Raw genomic sequence first — 25,000 nt, 5'->3', positions numbered from 1 at the left:
GGCTTTCCAGGCGACTAATTATCAGTACTAAACAGACAAGCATTTACATAAGCACTTTTACTAATGCTCTAACTTCTAAAATGGCTCAAAATCATGAGATAAGTATATATTTTTCAACAAACTCGATCGTAGCCTTGTGTCACGCAACCTCCATAACCCTGAAATTCAAAATGCTCTGGTTTCCAAACGAAGCACGCTAATTGTAAACAGATATAAGTATACCGCCTCTTAGGCCTGATGAGGATAAAAACACGTCACGTGAAGACGATCTATTGAATTAGAAGTCTTAGTAAAACACATACTTGTAAACATTCTCGAAATCCCGGTGGCGATAGTATCAAACATCTATCAAACAACTAACTTGTCAAAACGAAGTGCAAGCCTTGGCCTTGCTTGGTCATGAATTCGAAGCTGAACTTCATAACTATAGCTTGGAATTTTGGCTTCTTAGAATACTCAAGTAGTCATTTCCGAGGAATTAAAGCCAAAATACGACCAAGGAAAAATTACAAAATAAATTTGTTCAGATTTCCAGTGCTACACACCAAGGTGTTTTACGGAGTGATGAAGCGTTGTAGGCTTGTAGGTCTACTCAGGTGACAGCGTCTTCCTTAATAGTTGCTTCATGGTTAGATTTTAGTTTAAAACTTTAGACGAGTGGCGTTAGTGGCTGATGAAATGTGATTTAACTATAACACCGAAATATCAATGTTTAACAAAGGAGGATATGTAGCGTATGTTGCACTGATCATAATTTTACTGAGAACTGCAAAGAAATGCAAGCCAAGTCGTGTTTTGATGATTGAGTGGTGATATTCATAACATCGTAGTTAGCACCAAAATTTAGTGGAAAGTATGAAAAAAAAAAGCAACTTGTAAGCCATTATAATTATAAGATGGCTTTAATAAAAACATCGGTATTCACGTACGCCAATTCCCTATCCACACCATCCCATCATCCATGCCATTCGTTAGTTTTTAGTCGGGATCATTTGCGGTCCCTCTCGGGGATCATTTCCGGTCCGGGATCATTTGCGGTCCAATTTGGGGATCATTTGCGGTCCTGCGATCATTTGCGGACCGGTACAGTTGTGAACGCCGTATGAATCAGCTGCCGCTCCAACGTCGCATAGTGAGACAGACCCTGCCGAATTTAATGTTGTTTGCCGCACCAAACTTAACCTGCCGAACCAAACTGATTCAAACCCCGCTCTTCTGCCGTACTTTACTCATCAGTTAGGTTCGGAGCATGAATGGAGCGGCGTTTGGAACGGGCCTATAGTCCAGCTGTTAAGGGACAAAATTGTTCGTTTTTTGATAAAAGCACCAAACTTGGCAGGGTTACTAACCTCTATAAGACAAATATTTCCTGATATGGAGCCATGCCAAATTTTCTTCCAGAACCATGGAATGCGCATGTCAAAAATATGGCATACAAGGCCCTTACATGGAAACGAGGCTGATCCAAAATACCAATTTTTTTGCCTTCTGGGACTACTTTGCCTAGTGTCTTGCTTTCTTAATACAACAACAAATTAACCATTGCCTTTGAGTCTTAAATTATGTCACGTGATAGTCACGTGACCATTATGTTCAACTACCAGCAAAGCAATACGCACTGATGAAATCATTACCATTTTTAGAACTACCAAAGAAATCATTCAAACTCAGAATTAAAAACAAACTACTAAGTGTTCTCGAAGATGAAGATTCCTTCATTGAGGTTTGCAGGATCATTTGTAAATTAAAACGCCAGTAGCAGTAGTAAAAAAATACAACCAACAATCAAACAAACAAACAAAAATCTTATCTATTAAATCACATTCTTTTCCCAGTTTTTCTTTTTATTTTATTCACTTTTTTTTCTAACTTTCTATTTTTCTCTATTTATCATGGTAATAATAATAATAATAAGAGTAATAATTATAATAGATCATTTGTAACTATTGATAGACTGGCCCGCCTAGACTAGCATAGCTATCCGCGAGCCAGTCCAACTGTAAAATGTCCATTTTATTAAGAAATAAAATGATGATGAATGATGAAGATTTTTTACATACCAATTTTATTATTTGCAATGTAGATTCTAATATCTAGACTAGGAAATTCAAACCTTGAATATATATGTTTTGTATGTGCCAAAAACGTAATATCAAAACTATGCATCAAATCGAGGCTGAGACACAGAGTCAATTTATATAGGTTTGATTGACATGATTTTCTTGAGTTACTTGCTTACTGTGATTGAGACACCTTTTCTATTTCGCGTTTGAAACTTTTAAATATGCCGGAATAGATCAGGTATGTCACAACACTAGCTGAACTTTTTGGTCTGAAGGAAACGTTTTGAAAAACAGCTTTTATTGGCTGTAACGTTCCTAAGCCTGCTTTTAAAAACACTAGCTGAATGAAGGTTCTTTTAGTTGTAATTTCCACCACAACTGCACAAAGCGGTACAGTCAAGATTAGCCTTCAAGCATATGTTAATTTTTTAAGAGAACAGGAGTTTCCAATCACTTTGCTGTAGTATCTTTCAAAGGAAATGCAGAAAAAATGTAAATAGCATTAAAATGTAAAATACATCAATCCTGTCAATTTAGATAATGCAGCCTATGAATTTGTTTAGGTTGCTTTTAAAGTACGTTCTAAACTTAAATGAGAAACAAGGAAACTTGTAATACGACCTACTGGTTGGTATATTTTATGTCTGTGAGAAATGTCATTCAGTTTGTAATCTTTAATCTTTAATCATTATTTATATACGGTAAGAATAACATGTCTAAGATCCTAAACCTAAAATTCTAATCCTAATATCATATTAACTTACAACAACATTATACTTATAAACCTGATTTCCGTGATTACAGTGTAGCCTGTTCCAAAGGGTTGCGCCGCTGTAACTAAAACTATTTTTCATGTAGTTAGTTCTCGGAGAGGGAACAACAAGTTTGTTAACCGAGTCCCTCAGAGCATAATTTGATTCATTTCGTGTTACAAATTTAGAAGTGAGATACTCGGGAACCAGACCGTTTAAAGATTTGAAAACCATTAGAGCTTTCTGAATTTGACATTGAAATTGCAAGTCTTTCCAGCTGAGTTTGTGAAACAAGGAATCGACATCAGCGTCATAGCCCAATGAAGTTATTACTCGTGCAGCATGGTTTTGTAGTTTTTGTAGCCTGTTAGATAATGTTTTGCCACAATTACCCCAGACTAGGCTGCAGTAATCAAAGTGAGGTTGAGGTAGTGATGTTGCATTAGAGTTGGGTAGATTGAGGCACAAATGACTCAAGGTGATTCCTTAGTATTGCATTGCGCATCCCTAAGTCATGAGTCTGTGCGCGTGCAAAACGTAAGAGATTTCCCTCAAACTAAGCTTGATAGCGAAATAAATGCTCCTTTTCTCTTAAGGTCATTCCTCACATTTGCATTGCGCATCCTTACTGCGCATAATTTATGGCGTCATTAGCGCGCGCTCGTGCACGCGCACATTGAAAACATGACGGATTCGCCTTGATATTGAGCTCTGTCAGGTGAAAAATGGCTCTAGCTCACCAACGAGCACGGGCACCCCAATTTTTTTTCCACTCATTGTAATCAACTAATCATAAGCTTTGCGTGAGAAAAGACTGATCCAATTTCTATTGCTGAAAATTGAATAAATAAGAAAAATAGCAGATACACAGTGGTCTTTTACATTTGGCAGTCGGTAACCACGTCAAGAAAATTTGGTTCAAATTTTTAACCAAGGATTTAGCTTTCTGTCTGAATAAAACTTAAAACGTTTATTTGTGTCCGACACAATGTATTGACTGTAGTTTAATGCGTGTTCTTATGAGTCCGAGCTCACAAAGATATTACAATTGCTGGGAATGCGTTCTTATAATAAGCATTAAATAATGCCAAAATGGGGCATTTTCAATGCCTCACTGCTCCTTAATGAGCATGGGCACCCCCCTTTTTTATTTCAAAATTGAAGTTATCATATGACAAATATTCAGTGGACAAAGTTTGAGCAAAAATCTATTGTCACTTTTATTTCAGAGGAATTACCTTAAACGAGCATGGTGACCCCCGATCTTTCTTCGGGTATTTGTTAAGAACAGTCTAGTAAAGAACATATTTAAGGAAGAAAAAAAGTTTGATAGTAGAACATGATTTTTTTATAAAATAGCTCCATACTGGGTGTATTTTGGCCAAGGCGAGGACTTCAAGCTAACCACGGAACCGTCCAAAAAAGTGCAATATTCCCACAACCAGGCAATCAAAAACGGCTTAAATAAAGCAATCCTGCTTATGTGAATGAAAGAAGCTTTACTTTCAACATAAAATTTTGTGTCTTTCAAGCAACCAAGACTTAATTCTGGAATGATACCGGTTTCGCCCCATGGCGAGTTCGCCCCCACTATAAAATTTCTATTTCGAGTTCACCCCAAAATTTTGTGTTCGTGTTTACGTAGTTGTCATTGAGTTATTAAAAGTTTTCGAAGAATCATTTCAGTCTATGTATGTTTATGTCATCTCGCCATCAGGGAGTCTCGCCACCAACGAACTCCCGGTCGCCACTGAGCGAAGTCAACTCGCACCAAGTGAAGTCACCTCGCCACCAAGCGAGTTTCCTCGCCACCAAGCGAGTTTCCTCGCCACCAAGCGAGTTTCCTCGCCACCAGTAATCTAATGAGGCAGTGGGTAAAAGAACGAGGAATAATCTCTATATGCGACTCGATCTGGTTGGGGGTGAACTCGATCAAGTTGAGTCGATGTAGGGGCGAACTCGGTGGGGGCGAACTCACCATGGGGCGAAACCGGCAGCTACCTAAGGTGATTCGAATTTTTAACGCGCAACCAGTAAAAACACCCCATTTTAAGAGCCTGCTGACGCGTTAACAAGCACGGTGACCCCTTTTTTATTGCATTTCTTTAATGTTGATATCATGAATGTTAATTATGCCAAGTTGCAAAAAAAGTTTGATAGTAGAACAATTTCAAGGGAATTACCTTAACTAAATTTATGGCTCCAATTGCAGAAGCGATCTTTTTACACAGTTGATGTGGGAATGCCACATCAGATTTTCATTGACATTTACTCCAAATGATTTCGCAGAGAAAACTTGTTCAATCGGAACATTATTATCGGAAAGTTCGAGTGTATTAGACACAAGCCATTCGCTTAGTTTTTCAAGGTCGTCAGATAGACTAGACTCAATCGGATGCAAATCAGAACCAGCGTAATTAATGTTGGTGTCATCAGCATACATTCTAGGTATGCTAAATGATAGACAGTTAGACAAATCGTTAATATAAATTAGAAATAAAAGAGGACCAAGGATCGTTCCCTGTCGCACGCCACATTTCAGAGAGTGGTGAAGTCAGAGAGACAGCCATTAACGGAGCACCATTGTGTGCGCTTAGTCAAATACGATTTAAACTAATCAAGAGTTTTCCCTTGAATCCGCACCGAAATTAGTTACATCCCGTTAAGCCAGACTTAAGCAAATCACCTCAATAGCCAACATAGATCCATCCTTTGTCTCGGCCTCGATTTGATGCAAAGCCCCAATATGACATTGTGCATGCCGAAACACAGGTTTCTAAGTTTGAATATCTTATTACTCTATATTGTAATGTTCAAAATAATTACTTCTTTTTATTTGCGAAGAAAAACGAAAGAGAGGAGAAAAAAATATATTAATCTTATTGATGCAATATTCGGTATTGATTGTTTATTGAAAATGATGGTCACGTGACTAATCACGTGACAAATTTTTCGACTCCCAGATACTTTATAAGTTGCTGTTATATTAAAAAGCAAGAAATCTAGGCAAAGTACTCCGGAAAAGGCCTAGAAATAAACATTTCAACTCAGCCTCGCTCCCATGTAGGGGCCTGATATGTCATTTTTTGACATGCGCGTAGCGTGCTTCTTAGTGGAAATTTGGGATGGCTCCATATCAGAAAATGTTTACCTTATAGAGGTTAGTCATCCTGGGAAATTTCATGCTTTTATCACAAAATGAACAATTCTGGTTATTTTTGGCTCTTAACAGCAGGACTACTAAGTGTCCAGCCGAAACAAGAGCTCAGAACTGATCCGTTCTCCACAAAGAATACAAGTAAAGATCCGGTTAATATAAGAGAAAAATTACAAGATTGAACTCTCCATAAGTTCATGCGCAATATGACTTGGGTTGCCGACAAACCCTTGGCACAAAAAGCGCCTAACTTTGCGTAACAAAACTTTGTTCATCCCTAGCCTCGTACTCAGGTTTCAAGACAAAGGATTTTTTTACATGCATGCGAGGCTTAGGATGTATAAGTATCGGCGTTATTTATGCAATAGTCCATGTAAAAACAGCAGCTGAGACTCCACCTTTTTCCATAAATTATCTCAAGGCCCATTTAAGCCAGAACTTATCTTGAAGGTTTACCTTTGTGAAAGCCCATTACAAAAGTAAACTTCTGTTCAACTGAACGTTTTTCATCAAAATGGTTTGGTTTCTTTTGGGAAAGAAAAAGATATATCTTTTACACAGTTGAGTGTATAAATTACTGCTTTGGTTAATTCGCCCTGCGGACTGAGGATTCGCCAAAATATAAAATATATTTATTTTCAACAGAAAACCGATGTGACACAACATCCACAGATTTCAAAGTCTTTGCTTCGTAAGTCAATGGCGTCAGGCCCATCTTGGAGAGCTGTTTTTTGCTCCTTCACCTGTCTTGTACTCATACAGTCAGTGTTGTTCTATCTGTACTTCCCACGGATAGAATTTAACAGGTATGTGTGTGGAAATAATTCAGACAACACAGGAATTGCCTTTCGAGGATTAGCTCTAGAAACTGAAGGAAATTGCTGACCAGATCAGTTCTCTATAATGCCCAGGTGCAGAGCAAGGATAAATGGTGACTGATTTCCAAATCGGTCCGAAGCAGCGAGCGCCGAGGGCACAAACCTCTAGACTTCTAGACTGATCCTGACCCCCAGGAAATGTTTTGGATTTTTTAAAACACCTGAAAGTCCCCTTTCCTGGGTTTCTGAGGAAAAAAAAAGAGAAAAAAAAAAAGAGTAGAGACCGGACATCTTGTGTACTTAAGGCATCTATCGGCCGGGAGAGTGTCGACCGACACCATCGGTGCCATATACCGAGTATCGGCCGACACGCGGTCGACATCATGTCGACTGATAGTATCGAGCGATACTCGACCGACAGATGCCGAGATCCCTGACCGGTATATGTATTCGCTCTTGATGCCCGTGAAACAAGCTAAGTAGTTTGTGACAACGCGAATTTGAAATCAATGCATGCGAAGTGCGCAAGTGAGTCATGGTTACCCTGAAACTCCCGAGCAGTTTTGGCAAATATGTTGTGAGGGGACTCAACTGAATCTTCGGCAGTTAAGCCTCTTAAGTGCAGTTGAAAAAAAGTCTACAAGTTTTAAGAGCATTCATGAATGAGATGTGGCATGTAATAACAGAAATTAAGTGTAAACTGCAGCCACAAAGATCAGTAAAGGAATCTAAGCTCGAATATTCTCTTTACAGATATGACCCCTTCAAGCCCTTGAAAAGAGGCCTTACAAAAGAACTAAAAGAAATATACCTAGAAATGCAAAAGTTACACATTCATAAGAAGGTACCATCAGCAAGACTGGTTCAGAAATTAGAAGAAATAGTAAATCGCTTGGACAGTAGACTGCAACCAGCGAACATAACCAGCGGGACACTCGGCAAAAATGGAGGCGTAGATGTGTGTCCAGAGGAGTTCAAAGGAACACTTGCTGGGTTCCAATATTATACCACGGGCTGGGACATTACCAACTGTACTAACGCCAAACCAATCAGTTCTGTGATAAGTATTTTAGTTAATACTGTAGCATATCCTAGCAAAGACGAGAACAACATTGAAAAGGTTTTAAAAGGGATAACAGAGACCTACCCTACAATTCAGGTGTATTTGGCAACACGGAGTGACCAAGTGATAGAGGCTGCCAAAAGGTACAATGTTGATGCCTTTAAGGTCTATAATGCAAACCTAGGCAAAGGATGGAACATGTTGATAAGAATGGTATCTACTCCTTACGTTCTCGTTGCGAGAGATGTTTTTCACTTCACCTGGCTTACCCAACTTGAGAGGCAAATACGTGTGGCCACTCAGATACCAAATGTTGGAGTTGCAGGTGGATCTTACCGTAACTTTTCAGGTCACTGGAAAGCGGGCTGTGTGCAAACTACAATGAAAAATTACGTCCTGGAATACCAGGAAGGCTATTATCACTCAAGAAACGAGTGCATGTTCTGTGATTATCTGCAGGGTCCTTTCGTTGCCAAAACAAAGCTGTTGAAGTTTGACGAGAGTCTTCCAAATGAGGTCATTTTTGAAGACTGGTTTTTACGTGTTGTTGAAGCTGGACACATGACAATGTCATGTCCAGACGCTATGTATTTCACTACTGATTACAACTTTAATTCCAGAAGAACTGATAAAAATGTGTGGAAACCTTTGGCTAAGAAGTGGGAGCTTAATCGGGTGTTACTGCCCCAGGGGGTGAAGCATTCCTTTTCCTGTCAGGACACTGGTTTCGAATGCAATGCTAAAAGCGCTTTGCTGCCAGTCTGTTGTCAGGAGGAGTATGCAGATGCACTGTGGTTTGTTCAGAAGTTTGCCGATACGCATAATGTTACATTTGAGGTTGATGCTGGTTCCTTATTGGGTGGTGTTAAGTTCAATGGACTTCTTTCTTGGGACTTGGATGGAGACATAAAGGTTTTATTGTCCGACTTTGCAATCTTTAGCAAGAGAGAAACGGTCGAGCATTTTCGGAAAAATGGTTACGAGCTACGCGAGTATGGAATACAAGATGACGGTGAACGCGGGTATGTGAAGATAAGCTTCAATAAATTTTACATTGAAGTCTGGGGGAGACCTGCTGTGACAAACACTCAGTATCTCCCCGCGGAACTACAAAAACATGCAACGTTCACCAAAGCAAACATTCGGGGTAACTGGATTGATACGGCGTTTAGTCCTGGTTTGTTCGCAAGAAATCGATATGGAAGAGAAATCCTAAAACACTCACAGTCCTGGATCAAATTAGGATTAGAACACAGTTACTCTGACTACGATCCTGGCAGCTTTGCGCCTTGTCAGAGACCAAATCACCATTCCTGCTTGCAGCTCTTCCCAGCTGACGGTAGTATTCCATTTTTAGTAACTTAGCAACACCTTCAGTACCCTAAATCCTCGAATTGGCGCCTATTTCAAATTTAGGAGAAGGACGCTTATATGAGGGAGGTGTTTAATCGAGGAAGGGGGGGGGGGGGGACGCTTATTGAATTTGTCCCAACTCGTAGCGAGAAATGATAGTTTTTCAGTTTTTTGAAATACGGCATTTGCCCGTAAACGACAACATAAGCTGTACACAGCATACAAAGTTGATCCTAAAGTTTTAATAGCGGCGTAGTTGCTACTTGTAATTGCTTTTCAAACTTAACGTGTTCACAAACTGAACAATGTGCAAATCTAATACTGCATACGCTCTTAATTAGTCACAGATTAAACATCAATTTCGTCCTCGTCCTCATCAGTAATGTGGACTGATCATCGACCAGGAGGGGAGAGGGAGGGCGCTTTTTACAAATTTTGGCCGATATGAGAGGCGCTTACTCGAGGGGGGGGGGGGGGGGCGCTAATTCGAGGATTTACGGTTCATTTAAGGTCAAGGTTGGATTCCAATTTTTGAAAATTCGGTTTGTAACTGCTAAGTTTGAATAGGTTTTAATTTTTATAGGGCTTTGCCATTTAGTTTCTTAGTTTTCTTTTAGAAAAGACCTTTGAGTCCACACGGTCGCGAAGATCGAGTGGCTGCTGCAAGACAGTGATGGCTGTTACGATCGGCCACAAAATAACCGAGAATTCAACTACAGCTGACATGCGAAGAGACAAAAATAAACATTTATACGTAGTTATACCGCTCTTACACTAAGATATCGCCATTAATTGTAATAGCTGAAGAAATTTCAAAGTTACTTTAAGTAACTACGCCATCAAACTAACCATTCACAAATGCCTGCGATCAAAGTTGATGGGCATTTACACGGATATACTATAAAAAAATGTCGGGAACGTTAACGAACTCAACATAGTTAGCGTTCCCGCCATATCAGATTCAACCGGGAACAGAAACCCGTTTTCACTGCGGCATAACATATGACTCTTGCTAAACATGAACGTATTTAACTGCAACGCTAATCCGTTTTTCAAAAACTTCGTGTATTTAAAACTTGTTTGACCACACTATGTTAAAATTCTTAATGCAGGCTCCGTGATGGCCGATATATGCTAACTTCAACTAGCTCGAGTTCCATCGTTTTCCGAAAACATCATTTCGCAGCTGTTTTAGATTGCAGCTTTTCGCCTATGATTAAGTTACTCGGCATGAAGTCAAATTCGATGCTCATGCATAATTGATATATTACTACCTAGGTTTTCTTTAAAAAGCCAAACAATCTCCTTGCACGTGTCCTGAAGAATATGAAAGCTCGATTTAAAGCAAATCCACGATGTGTGTGTACTACTACTCCATATTACTCCATATTAGAGCCAAATCTTGAGAGGTTCACGTCGGAGAAATAATTCCACTGAATTTAGCTAGTATCACCTTCTGGTTTGTCCTCCAAGCTGCAAATGAATTCAAATTCCTCTGCAAACAAAACCAAAGCCAAAATCTGTGAGGAAAAGCGTGACTACAATTGCAGATCTCATTTTATAGCACGCGCAGAGTAGGATAATACTGGCATCCGATTGGTTCATAGACAATGGAATGGAGTGCTGCTTAGGAGTCAGTATATATAAAAGGAACAATTTAATGAGAAATGTCGCCTCTATCGCAGTGTCTACGCAACTGACCGCGAAACTTTCAAGGAAAACATTTCCCGCATAAAGATGTTTCCAGCTTTTGATTGTGTTATAAACATATGTAATAAGCAACGATGAAATAGTGTTCTACAATTATCTCTGTTAAAATCATTTGGTCATTGCCGTACTAAAGTTATTCACAAGTCTACCGTTAAATCAATCACTTTTAGCTCCAGTGTACTTATGTGAATGAGGTTATTTTTTAACAACACTAGATCATTGTATCTAGTTTTCAATCAATGAAAATGTGCCTGTTTGAAGTCATGCTTGCCTTTAGACAAACCATAATTAGATTAAAGGTGCAGTGTACCTTCAGTAACTGGCTGAACTGACAGTCGTGCAGATGTAAACAGTGAAAGTGATTTTAGTGGCCCACCTGAAGATTTGTGGTTCTATGAAATAAAATAACATTAATGCGTGGTTAACCTTAGTTGTACCGGTGCTACTGTATGGATGTGAGACATGGAAGATGAACATGGGAGATGACCAACGAATAGATGTGTTTCACAACAAATGCCTCAGGAGGATTCTCAAAATAAAATGGCAAGATCACGTTACCACTAGAGAGCTCCTTGAGAAGGCAGAGACGAAGTTCCTTAGTGAAGAGGTTAAGACGAGAAGATGGAAGATGATAGGGCATGTCTTACGACAAAACAGAAACAGCCATACCAACATAGCCCTATCATGGACACCTGAAGGAAAAAGGAAGAGAGGAAGGCCTAAGACCACCTGGCAAAGAACAGTTGAGAGAGAGAGGAACAGCGCAGGATGGCGTACATGGGATGAGGCAAGAGCTGCTGCAGCCAACAGAGAAAATTGGAGGCATTCTGTGGAGGCCTTATGTGCCACGAGGCACAAAGAAGCTAAGTGAAGTGAAGTGAATGCGTGGTTAAATTAATTGTCACCCACATTCGATCATTGACAACATGCACTGTGATTGGGTACTTGCTCATGTTCTCATGCATTTAAAGCTATGATGATGTAGACTAGTTTTCCAATCACTGAAGGGTAGCCACAACTATCCTCACTAAACCATTATTAAGCTGGTGAATCACAAAGAAAATACACAAAATATGTAATGATCTCACTAGAAATAAAGAAGAAATACACTTATTGACAAATTTCCGTGATTAAATTCCTCACAAATTTTCTTTTAGGCCTGGGAGTCAGTAGCAAAGAGTACTGAAAATGTGAGCTTCTCCCTTCAACACTGCCCTCCCTCCCACTCCCTCGTAACTGAAGCAGGGCTGTGCTCTAGAAGCGCCCAAGTGCCACAGGGAACTAACTTCTGCCTTTGGGTGACTGGAATAACTTACTTTCTTCATATAAGCTTAAGTGCTGAACACCCAGGATTTCATGTTTAGGAACCTTAGGGCTCCTAAAAAAATTTTCTTAGACCACAGCCTTGCTAAAGATAAATGACAACTCTCACTTGATGAAGGGTCTTCAATTCTTGCAGGGAAATAAAACGTTTCATCATACGGACAAACTTGACATCCACCTGAGAAACAAACGTGTGATAAAAATTGTAGTAATTAGGTTGGTCATAAAGACACTGCAAACATATCTGCTAGCCATCACTTATATGTGTAAATGAATGCCAGTGTCAGTGAGCACTTGTACATATATATATATAACATACATGCAAACCAGAAAGAGGTACTGTTATAATAAGCCACATTCAATATATCAATATTCTAACATGGCTCTGAGGCTTTCAGGTCAAAATGTACATTTTCTTAAGTTTCTCTTGTCTCTCAATTCCCACAAGAGACTTGGACACAAAGAAAACACCACCAAAATATAGAAGTTTGGCCTGAAAGCCTCAGATTCATGTTAGAATATTGATATAATGAACGTGGCCTACTGCTACATTTGACTCTTAATAATACCTGACAATTGTATAAATGGCACTAAATTTAAATAACAATATGTTATGAATTCTTTTACTTACGCTGTTGTTTCCAAACAAAGGTTCTCTCATCAGTTTGTGAGTAAATAATTTTATTAGCACCATTTATATAATCCTTTATCTTACCATAAACCACTTAGGATTGTCTTTTTTGGCACCCCTGAAAACAAAAAATAAACCAATCAATCGATATTGAAATACATTGTAAATAAATTTACTATAAACAATAAACTAAGAAAAATGACAATAAAAAGTGAAACAAAGACTGAACACCTAACTAGAGGTATGACACAAGAATGGCCTCCAGATCAGAGACACTGGTACAGTAAAGAAACTTAAAAATACATAATTGAGAGAACATGGATGACATGAATTTCCATTACATGTGAGTCTATTAGATGCTATCACATGTACAGGTACTCTTCAGGTTTGTCATTGAATGATGACATTAATTCCACATCGCATTACATGATGTTGCTTACAGAAAAGTAGCATGAAGCTTAGAAGCTACAGTACTGGGATAAAATTACAAATGAAAAACACATCAATACACATGGTTTCTTTTTTTTCCTGTATTGAGAACATACACGTTTTTGATTGGCCAATGTTTATGCACAGATTATTTAAACACCTGACAGTATAACCACTGCATAATTGCCATGTATATTTTCATCAATTCATTGTGTGCATTAAAAACAAAAATAAATAGGACGGATGCTGTTATTGTACTCACGGGTCATAATGAGGATCTGCCTTGTCAAACTGTGTATAGTCCACATAGCTCTCTTTTACAATCTAAAGGCAGGTATTATAAAGCAAAAGTATACAATTACATTCAATAAGTGTCTTAACTCACATTCAAAGCAGCCTGAATTTTAAGGCTCAATGTCAGCTTTTTATATATCATGCAAACAGAAATACAAATTATGAATATACAACTATACAGTGGAATCCAGCCTTCTGAAAGGGTTGCGAAGGTTACCACAGAAACTTCAAGCAAATCATTTGTCAACTAAATCAAAAAAGAGCAAACTAGGACTTTCCCAGGGCAAGAAAAATTTGAGAGTTACTTGTAAGAAGGGCAAGGTGGAAATTTTCAAATTTGTTTGTTTGTTTGTTTGTTTTTGTTTTTTTGTTTTTTCAAGCCCTGTATTAAGAACTGGGGCAGCCTCTGTTACAAGCCTGGTAACTTTTTGACCTTTTTTAGGAAACCTCCACGCCTTATAAAAGTTGCTGTTATTGTACATTTATATTTTAGCATGTTTCAAATAAAAAAAAATGATAATGATGAAGAACATAAATGAATATTTAACATTTATTAGATGTACCTCTACAATCCCAGCTATACCAGGAGGTTTGCAGTTACTATGATAAAAGAAAGCAAGTTGACCATTCTTCATCTGATCACGCATGAAGTTCCGTGCCTAAAAGTAATTCAGAAATTAAGAGTAATGTTGTAATAAATTAATGATTTACAATGGAAATTTCTTGAGGAAATTATGACTCTGTGAACTTGTTGGACAATTCTAACACTGAAACTTAGTGAGTCCTCAATTCCAATATTTGTAAAACACATTAAGATGAATTGAATTACCTGGTAATTTCTAACACCATCCCAGCAAGTTGTTTGGTCTGGTTCATTCTTTAAGTCCTCAATACCAAACTGCAGTTAATGTACACAGGTAAAGAAAAGTACCAAGTAAAATGCACTAGCCTGTAGACACGTATTTTGATTACCTGAATTTGAAATAAACTGTGGTTCCTTTTTCAATCACTTCTCTGCATAATTTATGTATCATACGATAATAGGTCAGCATCAACATCCATCAGAGACGTTAATTCCAGAATTTGTTGATCAAATTACATTAAATTTTTTCAAACAAACAAAAACTAAGTTTTTTTGCGCAAAATGTCTCAATGAGCTTGAGAGTGTTCCAAAGATATGCACATCACATATGTACCTTCACATCCACTCCTTTCTCAATTCTGCTTTCTGGTTCTGATTTCATGAGCCATCTTGTGTATTGCACTGCCTAATAAAGCAAATTCATCCCTTCAATGTTTGGACATTTCTCTGACTAAAACAGAGCAGATCGAGGGAAAAGTGAGAGGGATTACAACACCCCCAACTACAGTAATACCCTCAAAATTGTCTTACTCCTCTTAATAAAATGTTAACAATAATATTACAGAAAGTACACTCTGCAGATATCTGATTAGCCTGCAAGAGTATCCAGGTTTTTTGGCTCTTGTTTCATGTGCAAGAAACAAGAGCTGACAAAACCGGATGCTCTCACAGGCTACTATCTGTTGTGAAGAAAATTTCAAGCGTAGCTTGTCTGAATTTGCACTTAAAATCTCACGTTCCAAAAACAGTACGCGAACATGTAATTATTTCTGAAGGAAATGATGGGCAATAGCTATCAACATGTAGTGTTATAGACAAATAAGAACGTAAAATGTGTCAGGTTGCATCTCCAGCCCCTTAATTTTTGAAAATTTTCCAGAGGGGGACCCCTAGAATTTCACCTCCTTCGGACGCTCGATTTGCAAGTGCTGGCTACTTTAAGTTTTTAGCTGACTTATTTAAAATCTGTGGAGAACACTGTATAACTAGTAGTAATCAAAGATTATGAGTGCGTTGGATGTTGTCACTTGAATACATACACCTTAAATGATTTCACTATCTGAATTTCAACCTCTGTGTATTGCTAAAGTCAACATTTTTTATCAACAGCTAAGGTTTTACAGACAGATACATCATAGTGTCAAAGTCCAAAGTCAAAATGCCATCACCATTCATGCTTATACTTTGCATGCTTGGTCTACTTTGGTGGCATTCAAAACTAAGTTTGATCTAATGACAAATAACGATCTGCATGTGAAGTTGAAGCCTGCGGTAAAAGTGTTTTAAATTAAGTGTTAACTTGTACTGGACAAAATATTTCCCAGGAAAGGCATTTGAACTTTTGGCGACACTTAGAATTCAATTTCAGATCGGCAACACCTATAACAAACATTTCTTGAGAAAATAAAGTTTTTGACCAGCGACCCTACAAGACATTGCATCACTAAATGTTTTGAACTTGTTTACAATGCTCAAATTTACATTTTGTTTTCACAAATGAAAAAGGTGAATTAACCATTCTGACCACAAAACACGGCCTTTTGGCGAGGTACACGACACGGAAAGTTTGTTTTCTGACAACCAACTGTGGCCACAACAAATTTGCTGAGCTTCAAATTGGAAAATTTGTTTTCTGACCACAGATCTGAGGGTCATCATGGCCATTTGTCGAGCTACGCAGAGGATTTGTTTTCTTACCACAACTCATGGCCATTTGCCGTCACCGAGCTACAAAACATTCTTTCCTGATGACACAGGCTTTAGTTACTTATTGTTGAATGCCAGCAGGTCAAAATACATGCATCTTTGCAGAAATCATACACACTTCAAATCTACCTTTATATGCTGAATACATGACTGCATGCATGCTCATGAATGATGTAACTTGACCCTGCTGTGGGGGGCCAAATTGGCGAACAAATCCATCTGAAAAATTCTCAATACAAACTGGATTGTGATTGCGTTACACTAAGTGAACGCAATTATATGGTAAACAAGCAATAAAATGTGTACTGGATTTTCTTTATTTTCAATTCATTATTTTGTCCATACACAAATAGCAAAGACCAGTCCCTAGTGGGGAAATGTATTAATACATTCTATTTTTCTGATCTATTTAGTATTCATAATTTTCAGTGTACACAAGGTAAACAGAAACTGTCTGTGATATTACATGTAATACCAATCAAGGGTATAGCATTATCATGTTGACAGGGATGATCACTTTAATTAAGCTTACTTGTTTTGCATCCTGCTTCTGGGTCTTGCTTCTATTAGCACTTTGATTCTCTGCAAAGGTGCAATAATCAAATCCAATTTACAGTATTTTAGCTACATGTAATTCCAGCAGTGCCAATCTCCCAGAGGTATTGGTGAAGTAATTGCTCGTGTTTTTAATCCTGAGGATTATTGCCTGAATAATCGAGTATTCAAGTCTTGCCCAGGGTATTTGCCAGCCCTGTGTGATGATGATAATTTGCTAGCAAAGACAGAATGTTTTTTCTCTCAACCAGCTCTAAGAAGGCAATCTTAGTAATACTTAAAACCAGCACTTCTCAGTGCCTTAGTTTGTGATTAGTTTACATTTGAATGCGTCTACAGGTCTTTTCCTTTAACACTACATGGTAGGTTTTAACAGCTCAAATGCCCCAGCTGCAGAAGGGGTAGGGGGATGGCATCCTAGAATTGACCGACACATATATATATAAACAGAAAAGAAGGGATTTGCAAGCATTACCACTAGGTCTCAATAATGGCTTTATCAATTCCTAGGCCCCTTATCCCTCCCCACACCCAGGCATTTAACAAGCCTGCTTTATTAAATATCAAAAGGACTAACCCTACCTAAAGAGCACTGACTTAATTTTTTTTGTGAGATTTAACACTAACCCATTGGAAACTCAGTCCAGTGAATTACCACTAGCCTCACAAATTCATGTTGATAAATTAAAAATACATAAATAAATTCCTGTTGGTCATGCATGAAAATCGAGGTGAGAAGTGATGGTGGACAGCACAATTGACTATGAAAATGTGACTAGAACATCTTAAACAAATCTAACAAAGCCAAAAGAGAGGAACTGACAAGGCTAAAGATAAACCTACAGTCCAACCTCTAGAATAGTTTTTGCAATTAGCAAGCATTGTTTTTGTCTTGATGTATAGTTTATATTAGGATTATGATGGAAACGTGTCACAGGCATTGTGTTTCCAATGTGACCATAGGTTAAGATTTGTCATCATGCCTACATATATCAGCTGTCAATGGTTATTGCTTTGTTTCTTTTCACTTGTCCATCGACTTAGTCCCTGAGCTATTCAGAGCATTATCCATATTTAGATAACATTGTTTGTAATGTTGTACTAAAATTAGCATGTATTATAAGTTATGAAAAATATAGCTTCATTTCAATATCTGGTTGAAGACATATATTTATGAGAAAACATATTTTTGACGCTATCCCATGGGTGGGCATTTGTACTTTTCTCACAGCCCCAGCATGGGGATTTTGTACGTGCTAGCAGCCCCATGGTGGGACATTTGCTGCCTTGTGAAAACAAAACGTCAAATGCCCAGAGGGGAGGGAAGGGGGGAGGGAAGTGGGGAGGGGAGGGGATGAGCAGGCCTGGAATTGACAGTCATTAGCACTGTATATGACATAATGTTGTATATGTACATGTTCAATTTAATTACTTTTACATGTACTTTAGACTTCCGTAAACCTGTTACTTTTTTTTTCATTTACAATCAACTACTCGTCAAGACCTTGGAGGAATCTGAGCATGGATTTCAGGTTATGGAGATGACAAGATTATTGCCATTTCCTGAGCAGTTCAAGCTTGGTTTTGAGTCTTGGTTTGGATCTGTTGCACTCGAAAAGTACTCTAAAACTGTGTATTTCATCGCATTTCATAGGTGCAAACAAGCGGTGACATTGTTTAAAAATCAGATAAATGTATTCGTTCAGTCGAACTGTTTGGGCATTTACCACGCCTGGGATGTTTTTACAATGTACATGTGGTAAGTTTTGAGAGACTGCTACCAGGTGTAAAGCAAAGAATGCCGTTCGTTAGGCTTAATCAACCTTTCAATATTTCAAAACAGTTAAACCATTCAGAAATAGTAAGGCTACTATCATACATGTACGGGCACCTTTGGGCTTGGAGGGAAGGTGACCTTCTTGCCCAAAAAAATTACACAATGCCTGAATGCGTGAGTGTTGAAATCAGGATGCAAATGCACTCAAATTGCATGAAAAACAAAAACATTCACAATTCTCACATCTAATGAAACTACTATAATTCCAAAACTAGTTATATTCAAAGCCTGCATTCAATGACCTCTATCAACAGTCTCAATCTAGTTAAATCTAAAACTTATTAAAAGAAAAAGTTCTAATAAAAGTAACTAACCAGAAACTTTTACAAGTTTTGGAAATCACACCAACAGCATTATTATTATTTTTTTTCATGAGTGGTTGCCCGAATCATGTGCGTTTTGCCTGAAAAATCATATAATTTCTGTGGCTGGGGAGGGGGGGGGGGGAAGGCTGCAGCCCCCCTTGCTCCCCCAGCTTGTACACCTGTAGCTACTATTATTATTTCCCTTTGAAGTAAGCTTACATCATAAGTGTTCTTCAGTCCAGCAACACGCATCCTGTACCCACCAAGCTCCTCAACACTGACTTAGAAATTAATTATAAAATAACTGATATACTACGCGTGCTCTCATTGGTCATAAATGGTCAATGGGTGTGTTCAGATGAAAGTATGTAAATACGGTTGTCACGCTTTAGATTCGAGCGTATTTGTGAGAAAGATTTTATAAGAGCGATCTAGCACTTTGTCCATGTTTACATAACCTCATCTAAACACTCTTGGTTCTCGAAAGTTATGCAATACCTCGACTGCGTCTCGGGTTTGCATAACTGTCTCGAATTCTCCGAACCCCCGTCGTGTTTAGATGAGGCTATGTAACCACAGAAAAAGTGCTCTATTGCTTAAATATAGAATGGCATTTTTTGCAAATTGAATAGTTATTTTTTAACCGCGCAGCAAATCAGCTTAGCCGCCTCTGCGCTGTTGGCCACGCTTGACAGCTCAAAATATAGTAAAACCAATCTCGTCGAGGGTTTTAACCCTCGGCTAGACTTCTTTGACACGTTAATAACGTTTTCATTCATTCATTGATCTCGATGGCAATTGACATGCCATAGTGTAATCGTACTTAAAACAATTAGGACCAATAGTTTTTCGTTTTACCTTGTTTGGTTTCCTTGGTGGGTTTGCTCGACTCTACTTTGCGCTTCTTTTTCGGAGGCATGTCAGACCTAGCACACTTCGGCGACACTTCGGCGACTTTGAGGTCTATGAGCCCGCGACCAATTTGGGGACTCCTTGCTTCATGTATGGGGATATATAGTTTCCCATTTTGTTCTCACCTCATCAAGCGACCATGCCTATTAAATAAGAAACTTTTTTTTTTCCTCATTCAGTTCACTCCAGTCGGTACAGACAACACCATCTGGCAAATGAATATCTCTTGACTGGAATAACGGACCAAACTATGCACAAAGACAGGCAGCTGAAAGGAAAGAGAGATTGCGTGACGCTCCAATTCGCGCAATCGCATTTCATATTTATTCATTTACTTCGCACGCGAATTTGCATAGTCATGGTTGAAGTCCGTGTGATATGATAGCATTCACCAAGAGATTTGACAGCTTTAATGATCGTGTGAACAGCCTGGTACATGAATGCCTGCGCTACACTTAGAACAGAGAGAAATTCAGGTATGTTGGACGTTCTGTCTGCGCTATGACAAGGTAAACCAAAGCCAGTTTAGCTTGTTCTCAAACTGTCGGCCTTCAAGATCTACAACTGTAGTAATCTTTTGATTGTATGAATTAAGCTTATGTACATCCGACAGAGGTAAAAAATAGTCGATGTTTTTAGTCCAGCGAGTGGTCGTTTGAGTCCTTTCCATGGTCCTTCGTTTTGGTGTAGTGGTCTTACTGCCCTTAGTGCCCTAGCTTGGTTTGTGCCACACTTTTGGTGTTCGTTTTGGGAACACCCATTCGCCGTATTAAAGAAAGAAAAGCGCTCGATTTGTATCGGCTGAATCACTTCGCAAGAAATTCGACTTCTTTGGCTTGTTTGGATCGTTTGCTCTGCGTTGGCAATCGTTGTTGATTTTATATAGAGGCTGAGTTTTCATATTCTGAATGGCTTTTTGCAATGCTTGATCCGAGGCATGCTTGTCGTTACGCACGATTTATACTTCACTCACGTCAGTTCGAATAACGCGCCTCATTCTTCAGTTAGTAGAACACTTATCCAATATCATGGATGGGTAAAAAAAATTGTTTATTGAATGCGCGATATTTGGCATAATCGGGCACCAACCATGACGTGACGTGATTGGGCACCCGCAAACGGTTTGAACGTTAGAGTCGAGTTAGAGGCAAAACTTCCTGCTCGCTCAAACTGTTGCTAAGATATTTGTACATTTATTTCCTATCTGCTTTCGCGTACATTCATCTTCAGTCATATTAACTTGTAGCCTCCGAAGATCTCAATCCAGTCTGCATTAGGACTGCGTTCTCCTTCTCGCAGAACGCATTAACTCGCATAAACAAGGATTTCAAAACTTCTTGCCATCTGCAGTTCTACCTTTGTTAAATCAGTTTTACAACCACTAATGTAGGGTTGACTACGAGCAAAGCACTCAAATCAACGGTTTATTGTTAGTAATAACTGATGCAGTAGTAATCACATGATTTTGAGTGCAGTTTGCATTTTGGAGTAAATAATCACTAGTAAATTTAAATATGAAAGTCTGGCTATACATTGTTTACTTATGTAGGCTGCAGTGCCCTCGCTCTTCCAAATATCTTCGAAAATTTCCCAAATATTCGAAAAACTTCCACAGCGTTGGAAAATCGCCGGTAATCTTCGGGCAATTTTCGGTAATGCCGATTGGTCGACGTCGCATGTCGACTCGCGATAAGGAAATTAGTTGAATTGCGGACAGGCAGAAAGTGTGCCGCAGAAAATACACGGCCATGTTACAAGTGAACAGTACATCAGATCCAAGAAGACCTGTGGACCTGTGGTCCAGACGAAACTTAATACAAATATAGTATCGGTTCGGTTTCCGCCGCCCTCTTGAATCTGGTCTATGGGCTACTCTCCCGAACAACGGCTGGTAATCGAGCCTAATATAGCCAGGACTGCGAACGAAAATGCTGATGGTATAGTAGGATCTAAGAAAGATCTGATCAGCGTAACGACGAAACAGGGATCAGCGAGGTTCCTGTTATAAATCCCATTTAAATCCCAGATTTCCCACCCCAATATCAACAACGGACCCCCGACTAGTCCAATACTCGAGGTATGCCCTGGTAGGGCCATGTTTATGTTTCTAAGAGCTAACCACAGTACTTGAGTGGATGCCATTCAGGCGAAACGGAGCTCTATTGAGGCTTGCTGGAGTGCTATTTATGTTAATGGATAACCGCAATATACCGAAGTGCTGTTCAGACTGGAGCGTTGTTTCAAAACTGCAGTGGTGCTGTTCTGGCTGACCGAAACGTTACATTAGTGCTTCTCGGACCAACGAAAGCAAAAACTCTCATCACGTCTGTACATCCTATTTGCATACGAAATGTGAATTAATTCAGTAAACAAATTACATGTACCAACAAAGATAACAACAAAACATCAGAATCTATGGTTAGGTTCCAATAAGCTAATTTTAAATGCTAGTAAAACTATCAAGCGTAATGTTTAAATTGGTCTAAATTGCGACTTTCTTCACTCACGTTGGCGGGACATGTCCGTATTTCGCATTTATAAAGTACCTAATCATACCTTTTTGGTACGCTTCGGCGGCATATCAGGCTGGCGAGTGTAATGGTTCGTATGTTGGCGAGACGTAGTCTAGCCAAACTTGATACCCATGCGAGACCAAACGAGCCTGATATGCGGCCGAAGCGTACCAAAAAGGTACGATTAGGTATTTACTGTACCAAAATTCGGCCAAGTGAGCAAGACATGGAAGCCATATCAGGTCAGTGACTTGAGATCATGGCAAGATATCAGGACACCGAGAGTATACACGGCTTCTGATTGGCTAATTGCGAATTTGGGCACGGTAAACCGTAATACTGTAAGGAAGAAACCGTACATAATGTCATGATGTACATCATATTCCTTGTTTTACTATATCCTATTGTTACATTTTTACTCTTTGTAAATACGTGTGCGTGTCGGTGGAAAAATTCAGTACCTACCAGTCTTCCAACCAAACCAAACAACCTATACCTGAGAAAATGATAACGGTTAATTTTCACTCTTCTTTATCAGGGAACAAGGCACATGCGTGAGGAGAAACAAGGTTACTACTCAGGTTTGAAATATTACATGTACATCAAATTGTTGGCAGTGTACTCATGTTGATCGTTATTTTTTTTGATACAACATCCACAGATTTGAAAGTCTTTGGTTCAGAAGCTAATGGCGGTCGTCCTTTCTTGGAGATGTGTTTTCCTGTCCTTCACTGTTCTCATGTGTATTTTATTAACGTCATTTTATCTTTTCTTTCCACAGACAAACAGGTTAGTGTTATGTCGAAAGTTTTCTTTCGTTCAAGTTGAGTGCAACTTTGCCTAAGTGCCCAACTGCCAAACTTATCGCATCATTTGCCTCACTATTTATGGGCTAACAGTGGCGGATCCAGACCTTGAGCTAAGGGGGGGGGGGGGGGGGGGGGCGGTTTTGTTTTACTTGCCCTGCCAGCTTTCCTTCCTTCTGTCAAAATAAGGGGGGAGTGGCCCGGGTCCCCGGGCCCTTCCCCTAGATCCGCCACCGGCTAAAACGAGTTTAAATTGACATCTAAAAGGGTATCGCTTTGATCGGCTTAATTACCTAATAATCAGATCATAACTGAAAGAAAATCCCTGGAATTCTTTTCCTATCCGCATTGCGCATGTGTACTTGACAGTAGTAGCGTTTACACAGGGTACAGTTTGACCTGGTTCATGTTGGATTCCAGAATCCAATATGGCCTACAACTGATGTCAGGCTAGTGTTTTAGCGAAATATTTTTTAGCAGTGCCAATTTACAGATTTTTTAAACAGTTTTAAGAGTTTTTTTTACAGTGTTTCGAAAGAATTTCTAGGACGAGATGTCATTTAAATCGAACCTACGTTAAAGATTAAATAATGTCAAAATTTTGGATGACAGCACTTTATTGAATGTACTGAAGAAAATTATTACAAGCATTTAAGTACAGGTGTTATCTCTTTTCAGTCATTATGACCCCTTCCTTCTTTTTAAACGAGACATTGCTAAGGAACTGAATGTAATCCACCTGGAAATGCGAAAGTTGGTCGTCCAAAAGCAAGCACCGTCACCGAGATTGGTTCAACGACTAGGGGAAATAGTCAAAGGCCTAGACAACACACTGCAAACAGCGAGCACTCCTGAAATAGTTAGCAAGTATGGTAGCGTGGATGTGTGTCCAGATGAATACAGAGGGGCAAAGTTTGGCTACCCATATTACGCCACGGGCTGGGTTATCACCAACTGTACTAACGCTAAACCAATTAATTCTGTGATAACTATTTTAATAAACACTGTTGCATATCCTAAGGAAGACGAGAACAATATTGAAAAGGTTTTAAAGGGGGTTACAGAGACCTATCCTACAGTTCAAGTTCATTTAGCTACGCGTGGTAACGAAATTATGGACATGGCCAAAAGGTACAAAAATATTAATGTTACGAAAGTCAGTGATACAAACCTAGGCAAAGGATGGAACATGTTGATAAGAAAAGTATCTACTCCTTACGTTCTCGTTGCAAGAGATGTTTTTCACTTCACCTGGCTTACCCAACTTGAGAGGCAAATACGTGTGGTCAGTCAGATACCAAATGTGGGAGTTGCAGGTGGATCTTACCGTAACTTTTCAGGTCACTGGAAAGCGGGCTGTGTGCAAACTACAATGAAAAATTACGTCCTGGAATACCAGGAAGGTTATTATCACTCGAGAAACGAGTGCATGTTCTGTGATTATCTGCAGGGTCCTTTCGTTGCAAAAACAAAGCTGTTGAAGTTTGACGAGAGTCTTCCAAATGAAGTCATTTTTGAAGACTGGTTTTTGCGTGTTGTTGAAGATGGACACCTGACAATGTCATGTCCAGACGCTATGTATTTCACGACAGATTACAGTTCGTATTCCAAAAATAATGATAAAAACATGTGGAAACCTTTGGCTAAGAAGTGGGAGCTTAATCGAGTGTTACTGCCCCAGGGGGTGAAGCATTCCTTTTCCTGTAAGGATGTTGGATTCCAGTGCGCTGCCGAAAGCCATTTACTCCCAGTTTGTTGCCAGGAGGAGTATGCAGATGCATTGGCCTTTCTTCAACGGTTTGCCGATGAGAACAATATTACATTCGAGCTTGATACTGGTTCCGCGTTAGGTGGTGTTAAGTTCAGTGGACTCATTCCTTGGGACATAGATGGAGACGTGATTGCTTTAA

The 25,000-nt window shown here is 39.1% G+C and overlaps 3 protein-coding genes across 4 annotated transcripts in view; 2 read left to right on the top strand and 1 right to left on the bottom strand.

Moving 5' to 3' along the window:
* LOC110047406 (uncharacterized) overlaps window positions 1–11,620 on the top strand; it is a 16,281-nt gene extending 4,661 nt beyond the window's left edge. Inside the window, exons 2-3 of the mRNA XM_020753149.2 lie at window positions 6,618–6,778; window positions 7,544–11,620. Coding sequence (XP_020608808.2) covers window positions 6,672–6,778; window positions 7,544–9,218 — 1,782 coding nt within the window. The 5' untranslated portion in view covers window positions 6,618–6,671 and the 3' untranslated portion in view covers window positions 9,219–11,620. The remainder of the gene's footprint in view (window positions 1–6,617; window positions 6,779–7,543) is intronic.
* Window positions 10,251–19,854, bottom strand: LOC110047407 (thymocyte nuclear protein 1-like). The gene is made up of 10 exons (XM_020753151.2): window positions 19,718–19,854; window positions 16,695–16,744; window positions 14,790–14,861; window positions 14,423–14,491; window positions 14,157–14,252; window positions 13,562–13,623; window positions 12,955–12,988; window positions 12,349–12,417; window positions 11,227–11,308; window positions 10,251–10,701 (listed from the first exon to the last, which is right to left on the bottom strand). Exons 1-10 carry the CDS (start codon window positions 19,776–19,778, stop codon window positions 10,646–10,648), a joined length of 651 nt encoding a protein of 216 aa, XP_020608810.1. The 5' UTR covers window positions 19,779–19,854; the 3' UTR covers window positions 10,251–10,645.
* Window positions 19,855–19,956: 102 nt separating this feature from the next.
* The window catches only part of LOC110047415 (uncharacterized), a 6,938-nt gene continuing 1,894 nt past the window's right edge, over window positions 19,957–25,000 (top strand). Inside the window, exons 1-4 of one of the 2 annotated variants that reach the window (XM_020753162.2) lie at window positions 19,957–20,247; window positions 22,823–22,853; window positions 22,946–23,073; window positions 23,769–25,000. The exon at window positions 23,769–25,000 is cut by the window's right edge and continues 1,894 nt beyond it. In XM_020753162.2, the coding sequence (XP_020608821.1) occupies window positions 22,973–23,073; window positions 23,769–25,000 (1,333 nt within the window). In that variant the 5' untranslated portion in view covers window positions 19,957–20,247; window positions 22,823–22,853; window positions 22,946–22,972. Of the gene's footprint in view, window positions 20,248–22,822; window positions 22,866–22,945; window positions 23,074–23,768 lie in introns of both variants that reach the window. The other variant, XM_020753161.2, reaches the window with a different exon arrangement.

This window comes from Orbicella faveolata, unplaced genomic scaffold, assembly GCF_042242905.1.
Source record: "Orbicella faveolata isolate gen_17 unplaced genomic scaffold, um_ofav_v1 contig_1, whole genome shotgun sequence".
Taxonomy (NCBI): domain Eukaryota; kingdom Metazoa; phylum Cnidaria; class Anthozoa; order Scleractinia; family Merulinidae; genus Orbicella; species Orbicella faveolata.
This window is presented reverse-complemented; position numbering and strand designations above follow the sequence as displayed.

Coding starts and splice junctions, on each gene's coding strand:
- LOC110047407 (XM_020753151.2), bottom strand. CDS start 19,778: ATGCCTCCGAAAAAGAAGCGCAAAGTAGAGTCGAGCAAACCCACCAAG. Junction 12,989..13,561: donor GCAGATCCTCATTATGACCC/GTGAGTACAATA, acceptor TTTTGTTTTCAG/GGGTGCCAAAAAAGACAATC. Junction 11,309..12,348: donor AATTGAAGACCCTTCATCAA/GTGAGAGTTGTC, acceptor TTTATTTCATAG/AACCACAAATCTTCAGGTGG.